At 40.5% G+C, this 9169-nt stretch overlaps 1 protein-coding gene across 1 annotated transcript in view; it reads right to left on the bottom strand.

Moving 5' to 3' along the window:
* Positions 1–295: 295 nt before the first annotated feature.
* Positions 296–9169, bottom strand: part of TBC1D30 (TBC1 domain family member 30) — a gene marked incomplete at its 5' end in the record, with an annotated part of 55104 nt that continues 46230 nt past the window's right edge. The window contains 5 exons of the mRNA XM_080363208.1: positions 296–1414; positions 2732–2788; positions 2997–3203; positions 4852–4991; positions 5162–5274. Of these exons, the coding sequence (XP_080219334.1) occupies positions 636–1414; positions 2732–2788; positions 2997–3203; positions 4852–4991; positions 5162–5274 (1296 nt within the window). The 3' untranslated portion in view covers positions 296–635. The remainder of the gene's footprint in view (positions 1415–2731; positions 2789–2996; positions 3204–4851; positions 4992–5161; positions 5275–9169) is intronic.

Genomic DNA, 9169 nt, shown 5'->3' with positions numbered 1-9169 from the left:
TATATCAAAACCAGTATGAGCAGAGCAGAGGACAGTTGCGGGAAGAGAAGCACAAAACACTGCTTAAGAATGTCTGAAGCCAGATGGCCAATCGTTGGACACAAAGTGATATTTTTGATTGCCAGGGCTGCTTGTGCTTCTATTAGTCATGGCTTCTCCAGCTTCTCACAGAGCATGGCGAGGAGGTCTAACAGGAGGTCTAACAGGGAAGCTGTGCAACAGCCATAGAAATGCTGTTACCTGTCTGCTGCGCCAGACAATTTGTCCTTTGAGGTTTGAAAGAGACAGGAGGCAACCATGAGGGGCTGAGGGGTTAAAGGCAGCTGGTGATTTTTTATGTCTGAGTTAAAGAAACTGTATGCTTCACACTGCAGTTCAATGTTTATTTTACCACAGAACAACCAGAATCCACAATAGGGTGCCAGAGTGCATCTTCACTAATCTATCCCATAATGACACAGGAGCACACTTTTCAAAGACACATATTTATACAAATGGTAACCACTTTTGTCCCCATAACTTAGATTAGGAACAATTTGGGACACACATACGCACACACACATTAAAAAAAAAAAAAAGAAAAAATAATACAAATTTTTTCTTGCTGTTAGAAATAGAAGTGCCAGTTAAGTACGTCATCGTTTCCTGGTCCCACTATTGCCACTGGCAGACTTACTGAAACTTCTGCTCATTTGTGGGAAGTGTACAGTTGGCGTTCTTTCAGTGGGGCCATACAACCCTAAATTCCTGGCTGTCGCTGACTTTCGAAGAGGCTTGACACTGGGAAAAGGATTGAAGACCTGTGGCCTTGGGTTCCCAGGCTGGGGAGATTTAGCCAGGTTTCCACTGTCGCTGGATGAGCTGGAGGACTCTGATAAACGCGGCTGCCTGGGCTGATGGGATGTTGACTCAGCAGCGGTGTTATCCGAGGTGAGTTCCAGTGCTTCCAGTTTTAGCTGAACCACTGACATGTTTGTGCTGCCATCCATGGAGACTGGCTCAGACGCCTGTCGGTCACCTTTTCGAGTAGTCCTGTCATCCAAACCACCCTCTTCTCCTTCTCCAAAGTCAGACTGTTTGGAAGTCTCCTCCTTTGCACCAGAACTATTTGTTTTACAGCTCTCGCTCTGCTCATCTATTAGTCCTATGGTGTCCCCATAGCCCAGCTGTCCTTTGGCCCTCGCAATATTCTTTCGATGAACTCGTATGTGAGTGCGCCATGGAGAGTTCAGTTTTGGTTTAAGATCTTCTTGGGGAATGGGAGACATCTTCCCTGGAGCATGACTTGGGATGTGAATAACAGCATTTTTGAGAGACCTGTTATTCAATTTCATCTTCTTTCCTAAAAGGAGGTGGTTTATCACCGGGGAATGGTTTACCTGAGAAGGGAGGAGGCTGGTAACTGGCCCTTTGTCTGAAAGAAAGTGTTTAAAAGAAATACAGTATTGTTAAAGAACAATAAAACTTTATGTTCTAAGGATCCACTACCAAATTGGATGCCTTTCTTGAGGTATAGCAAAGGTTTCTAGGATTAACTGTTATTAAACTAAAACAAAACCAAAAACTGAATTTCTCTTACCCCTTGGAGTCAAACACAAAGCTCTAACTTCTACAATAAATGTTTCATGTCCTCCCTCCCTGCTTCTTACCTATGGGTAAGTCCTGAGCCATGAATACCATGAAAATAAATCATAACAAAAATAGCTTCTCAATTTCTGGAATTGCACTGTAACTGATAGCTTAACATTAATATTGGCTTCTGATCCTTCCCCTCCATTTCTCTTCCAACTGTGGGAGGCAATTCAGTCCCTACACAAGTCAGTCAAAAAAGCCCCTCCATGAGGCTTATGTGACTGGAGAATGAACCAATGTATTTTTAGTAGATAAACCACAACAACTCTTTCTATTAGGTCCTCTTATTAAACCAGAGCAGTGCATTCAGAAGTAGGTAATTAGATGACAGTTTGATTAAACAACAAACCCAGCCCCATATCATGATTAGTAAGATTAGAAAGGTTTGTGTTTGGAGAGTAGGGGTTGGCAATCCTTGGGAATCAACATTTTCCTGTTTGCACGGTTTCTGCTGGCTACAGCCTTTGTTCAAAGCAAATACTTTGCCAATATTAAAAAAACCCAAATCCTTACAAATTATGTTAACGGAAAAATTGCAGCTCTAGGTATTCAAATGTTCCTATTAGGACAAGTTTAGAGAATCCAGAAGAGGAATAAAGATTCTCCACAGTGACTCATCTGCGTGGTTCGAAGTTGACTTAGAAAGATGACACCTAAGTGGGGAGGACTGAGTGGGGTGGGCTGTGTTCAGCTTGCACACCCATCAAATCCTTCACCTGCGCTGTGCACATGAACCCCACATTATTGTGGTTGCCAATTGCAGAAACAGACTCTGTAACATGGAATGCTGGATAACGGACTCATGTCCAGCTCAATCCTCACAGCAGTATCCTTAAGCTAGGTGAACTGTCAGCCACAATGGGACATCTCAGCCAGCTCTTCAGCTGCATAATTTGCCATGATGGGATGATCTCAGAGGAGTGAGGATAATATGGACCAGCTAGGAATGTACCTGCCACTTGGTCTGAAGTATACTCATTTCCTCATTTCACTTTTTCCTGTGCATCAGTATGTCAACGCCAAGAATGCCAAAGATTTAAAGTTTTTAATCAGAGAGATCAACACATTGCACCCAGATAGCAAAAACACTTTTAAATACCATTGTTCAGCTGGTTCCTGGGACCTAAAAAAATCCCAGGGTCATCATCTTCGGATCCTGACAAAAGAAGAAAAACCATCACCTTCTCATTTACAAACTGTATGTATGAAGTGGTACCCACTTTATTACTAATGTGTTATATATTCCATCAGTCTCTCTTGTTTTGTCTATTTGGTTAAATATAAAATAATGTTATTTGCTTTTTCTCCTATGATGAAGATAGCTTGTAATACATCAGTAAATGAAGCACGTATTGCTGTCTTACCTGCTCTGATATACACGTGATGAACCTGCTGTTGTTGCTTCTTCTTTATCCTAGAATATTGCTTTTTCAGTGCATTAATATCAGTGGTCATACGCTCCATCATCATGCTGTTAAAAGCAGCATGATACTCGCTTCGGCAAGAGTCTATTGCTCCTGGACTCAATTCTGCAATGTTACTGGAACCCAGACTTTGTTCTTCATTCTGATCTGCACAGGGAGGGAATAAAGCGGAGATGAGGAGTAAACTGGGATACTCAAGAGTTCCACAGAATATCTACAAAGGATGTCTATGTCTGCTTCCTATTATTTTACTTAAGTGTAGTCTTTAATTTTAAAATTATTATAATATGCATATTTAACGAAGCTGCATTATTTATAGTAAAAACTATTACATTTCTAGAACCACTTACTACTTAAGAATAGCAAGGGTTTGAGCAGAGTTTAAAGAGTACAAAACTCAATTAACATAGCGATGCCAAGTTATAAGCACAGTTCTTCAATTACCCAAAAGTACATCAAACCATCAATAAAGTAATTCAGAGAGTTGTTATTAAAGACACTCTGTTGGTCAAAGAGGAGGCTAACAGCGCAAGTTAGCAAATACAGTCAAGCAGGTCTGAGGTTAAACAACCAACCTAGCAATACCAGCAAGATGCATCAAGAAACAGTTACAGCACTCCAGGGAGAAAGCTGCCAGTAGCAGCAAAAAGGATGAGCACAGAGCAGCTGAGGATCAGGGAACTCCAGAGCATCCCTGATCAACAGCTGCAGAGCAACAGCAGCAGCACAATTTATTTCCACAGCTGTTTCTGCCACCAAATTAGCAGTCCGGGGTCAAGGGGATAATTCTTTTTCAAGGGATATTTGTCTTCAGCTTAGTTTGCAGCAGCAGTTTGATGTTCTGACTAAGTGTGAGCTTGAAGCAGCAGATAGAGAATCACAACCCCTCAGGAAGGGAAAAAAACAGAACGCCACAGCAATCAAGAGGAAAATTGCAACTTCCAGGTCTCAGCAAAAACAAGCCACAAATCTGATGATGTGTAATCAGATAACAGTGACTGTCCACACCAGTCTGGGTTTTTTTGGGAGGAGGGTAGGAGTGGGTTGGGGATCAATAACTACAGCCTCTCCCAGGATATAAAAATCACTGCTGATCCAATATCATTTAATAAAGGCTGCTGCAAGTTAATAAATAATCTGCTTTTCTTGTATGGATCAGAATTTTGTTCTGCTTGTAGAGCTTGCACAACTGAGTGTACAATTGTGTCAGAGATTTTATTTCAACATGGAGAGCTCTGAAAAATAGTGACATTTTGTCAGAACACCCTAAATCATATCCAGTTTTTAAGAAAATGTGAACATATCCAAAACACACAACAGTCTGAAGGTTTGGCCAAAAGGGCAGTGAAATGACCTGCAGAATTCACTCATGGCTGATAAGTTCCAATATTAGCCACACATATGCTAATAACAGTCAAATTATTTGTTACACGTATATTCTTCAGAAAATGCTGACTACCCAACAGCTTTCTTGGAAATAAGCATGGATTTAGGGTGGACTTTTTTTCGACACATGTGCTGCTTTTTTTGTGGGTGGGCAACACTGCAGGGTTGGGTTTTTAACTATTACTATAGCCAAATCCTTAACCCGTATTTACTGTATACATACAGCCTTCAAACTTGACTTTGAAGACATCTTCATGCACCGCAGAGCACGTCATTTAATACCTGCAGTAATCTCTACGTGAATATAAAATACAATTTTCACAGCAGTTTTCAGAGGAAGCTACAGACGAGTTCTGCAAGGTTACGCAGACTTAAGTACATTTTCCAAAATGAACAAAAACACTCTTACCTTTCATCTGTTTTTGGTACTTTTGGAACTCTGGTGCCAAAAACCCACTTAAGGGTCCAAGACAGCCAATTGCATTGGCAATTGAGTCTTCATCATCTAGGTCATTCTCCTCATCACTGTCTCTGGTTCTGCCTAGCCTTCTGTCAAATGAGAACATAAGAGAAATAATAAAGAGACATTTTGAATGTGATCATTACCAAACATCTTTATCTTCTTTAGGAGCATACCAGGGGGGATGTCACCTGTCTTCACTATCTATGTAGGGTACACAATAACCCTATATCCCATAAGCAGAGCATTTCAAACTTACCCTGAAAGTGAAGTTGATTTTACTGCTGCAGGAAAAGGAGTAATGTTGTACGTGTATTTCTCCCTTAATTCTGCCAGTTGTGGGAAGGGAAACTGAGCCATGGTATAAACAGTCTAGGGAAAAAAAAAATGCAGCTTTAAAAATTTTTGCTTTAATGAAGAGGCCCACAAAAGATTTCTCCATGAACAGACTTTCATTGTCCTGCAGGATCAAAGGCAGCACATTCTCAACTGCTGTAAGAAAATGGAAATGGTCTAGTTTTACAATTCAGTCAGTATTTCTTGTAAGAAAAATAAAGACTGACTCACTAGAAAAATATATGGTTCAGAGAAAAAAAAAAAATGGAGCTGATAACATGGGAGGTAGAGCCCTTTTCAACTCCTGTTCTTAATAATCATTGTCAATCCTCTCCTTGCCAGCACATGAGAAATCCTCCTCCTCCAATTATGATTTCACTTATATAAATGCATCACTGAGGTTTTGGGGATCTTCCAGAAGACCTATGTTTCTGCTCAAGTATTCAACAAGGTATTGACACCACCATAGGCGGGAAGGAGCAGATCCTCACTTCATGTGGACTGTATTTACTGTATACCCATATTCCATCCATCCATTCATCCATCACTTCACCTGAGCAGCCCCAAGAGCTTGTGTAAAGGAAATCACTTCAACACAAAAGTTACATCCAAAGAGGAAGGACCCAACATTATCCAGCTAATATTTCCCCTCTCAGTTTCTGGTTTTTGATAGTTGTTGGGGGGGGGGGGGGGGGGGGGGGGGGGCAGTTTTGCGGTATTCTTTGGAGGAGTAGTTGTGGTTGGTTTTTTTTCCAAATAAATTTGTTCTATGGTGAACAAAGAAAACTTTTTGCAACTCTCTGAACTCAACATGTAGTCCCCAGAACTTAAAAGAAGGCTGCAAAAAACTTGAATACATTTTATTTACTTCAATCTCAGAGTTAAAGAAGACAAAGTGCTGCAAAAGCATTAGCTTTCAGTGTTATTTTTGCTTTAAGTCATTTTGTAATAACAGAATGTGTATCACCAGCCAGCCTACCATAAAGACACATCATACTCATTGCAATATCTCTGTTGATTTGTTCTTATCTATTTTAGTTGCCTTTTTCCCCCCTTGCTTTTGTACACTTTGAACTATTCAGGACTTCCAAATAACTGACACACAATGCATTGAGAGTCTCAATGTCAGAAGTAAAAAGAAAAGATAGTTTATCTGAAATATTATAGCTTTTCCCAATCTTGAAAATGAAATGCCCTCTGAAAGACAGCAATGTAAAAATTTCTCATTAGCTATGACAGGAAATCTTCACTTATTTATCATTTTTTTCCCTGTGCTACTAAGTCAGTGACATTTTCACAGGCAAACAGCCTCAATTAAGACAAAAGGAAATTTTGAACAATTTCTCCACAATCTATTCTTGAACCGTGCCTTGTTCGTGCCAAATACACTAAGGAAAATTGCAAACATTAATTCAGTACTAGACTTTTTCTAACAGAAGAAGAAGAAAAACGCTTCACAAACAGCAATACTGTAAGCAAGGAGGATCGGGAAGGACACTCCTGGCTGGACCAGGCACAGGGCAATAGTGCAGCTCAACAGGCTTCTGTGCGAAAAAGCCTTTACAGCTCGGGCCATACACAGACTCTAACACAAAGAGGATGTCTAAAAAACCCAGAGCATGAACTGAGGCTCTGCTGCTCCAGGAAAGTGCTACTGTGAAAGAGAAATATTGTCTAGGGCCTGAGCAGCAATATCCCGGCAGTCTACCAGACGAAGGAATTTTACGATCTGGAGAAAGACCTACCTCTGGCCCAATGTGTCAGCCTGTTTGTTTGATCTCCACCACACTTTCCTGTATTATTTCCCCATATGTCTCAACTCTCTCCCTTCATAGAAAAGGAGGTGTGCCTGGAATTTATTTCTACTCTTTATGTCAACAGCCTTTTCAGGTAACTTGTTCCACATGCTAGTTACCCTTTAAGTGAAACAGTCGACTCAGAGTCCTCCATTTACTCCTTGCATGTACTGTTTTAGATTATGGTTTTAGCTTTTGCCTGTCTCCAATCTGTGTCTCTTCCAGATCCTGTGCAATTTCTTTCATTTAGCATCTACATTTTTAGCTCAGTTATTTGCTATCAGATTATAACTGGAGATCTCACTTGCCAGCTGGGCGCACACACACACACACACACAAATTTTATGCTGATGCAAGTTCCAATAGAAATTTTTAAAAATACTGTCAATCAACAGCTGTGGTCTACTCACAACAATGTTTCAGAGGATCCTGCTCCTAGTTTGCACACAGCCTTGGATGTGATTTGGTTAATCCTGGTGAAATTGTGCCAGAGGGAAACAGCCTACATATATGAAGCTTGATTCAGCCAAACTTATTATCTTATTTATGGCCATAAGAGACACATTCTGAGAACAAGAAAAGACACAGGGGAAAAAACCTCTTTTCTCACCCTAAGTCAGTAGCATTAGTCAGTTCTTTGCCTTACACTAAAGATACAAAGCCACCTACAGCCTCATCAGAACACCATCCAGAAGGTGATGGGCTGTGGCTTCCAAAAGAGGATCACTGCTTTTGCAGACAGCTCAGCCACACATCTCAAGAGCTGCCCCACACTAGTTTAACTCTTTTCACTTTCAATAAGAAAACAACAACAACAAAAAAGCAAAAAAAAAAAAAAAAAACACCAACCAAAAGAAAACAAAGTGCTAATCAAGCAGAAAGTTAAAGGTGAACACAATCAAACCAGGGTAACTGTCTACAGTAGACAGTCTAAAATTCTAGGGTACTATGGAGTGATTAGCCCTGTTCCCCTCCACCACAGCACACACACAGGGATGACTCTCCTTTTCCCATTTGCTTCTCATCTCCTCTATGCTGCAATCTTTCAAGGCATACAAACTTAATTCGTGTAGCTGCTTACAAAAGTGCTCACTTTCTGAGAAGGCATGAAAGTCCATACTTAATCTAGCACACACTCTTTGGAATAACTGCAGACACCTAAAGCCTTCTGTCTCCATGCTAGAACCAAAGTTTATCAATAGGCCAATAAAAATGACAATACTGAATAATGTATTTGTTTAAATTCTAGTCCTGAATACATATCTGGTTTAGCATTTGATGTGTACAGCACTTACCCTTTATTTACCTAAACTGCTCCATCTGAAAAAGGAGGAAGCTGTAGGGCTGCTCGCTCCTCCAATTCCTCCACACAACATGTAAGAACTCCTGCCATGCAATGACTGAATCTGCAAAAGCTTTAAGCCCTCAATGCCAGGCACACGTACTGTCTGCATGGGAGGGAGGCATTTTTAATGATAAACGTCTAACAACTACAAATGCTGGTGCAGAGAATGAGGACGAGAGTCCTCTGAGCTACTTTAGATATCTGCTCTGTCAACACTTGCCCATGAAGGATCAGCCATAACTCCCAAAGGAAACAGATCTTTTAGAGCACAATTTGTTTTCTAGTGGTGGAGATTACTCTTCACTGGCTTAAGTGAGCCTGGACAGGTAGTTCAGATGTAAATGTGTTGTGCAAGTCTAAAGAAAAGCGAGCTGATTGCCTCCAGCAACCTTTACTGAAATAGGTAGGGAAGGCTGAGCAGGATATTAATCCTTTCCTGTAGTAGGATACTAATTCATGAGCCACCTTGTAAAAAGTGTTACATGTAAATTCACCATTCTGATTTCAATTAGAAAAAAAAAGAACATTTTGAAAACAAAGCCGTCTAAACATCTCTGGCTGACTCCTCTGGAAAAAAGTAAAGCAATTTAAAAAACAGTGTCTTCAGGCAGCCTGGAGCCTTTCATTAATGCAGTGGTTCATATTTCTTTATTTTCTGCTCCAACACTGAGAAAATTGTCCAAATGCAGCAGCCAGACACATGGTGCCATTCATATCTCCTAATGGTAAACTCTGGTAATGCCTAATTCTCTCTGGTACAGAGTGAACACCTCAGATGGAGATGGTTATA

Source organism: Nesoenas mayeri (genome assembly GCF_963082525.1).
Source record: "Nesoenas mayeri genome assembly, chromosome: 1".
Classification (NCBI taxonomy): Eukaryota; Metazoa; Chordata; class Aves; order Columbiformes; family Columbidae; genus Nesoenas; species Nesoenas mayeri.
Note: the sequence above shows the minus strand (reverse complement) of the source record. Positions and strands in the feature narration are given on the sequence as shown.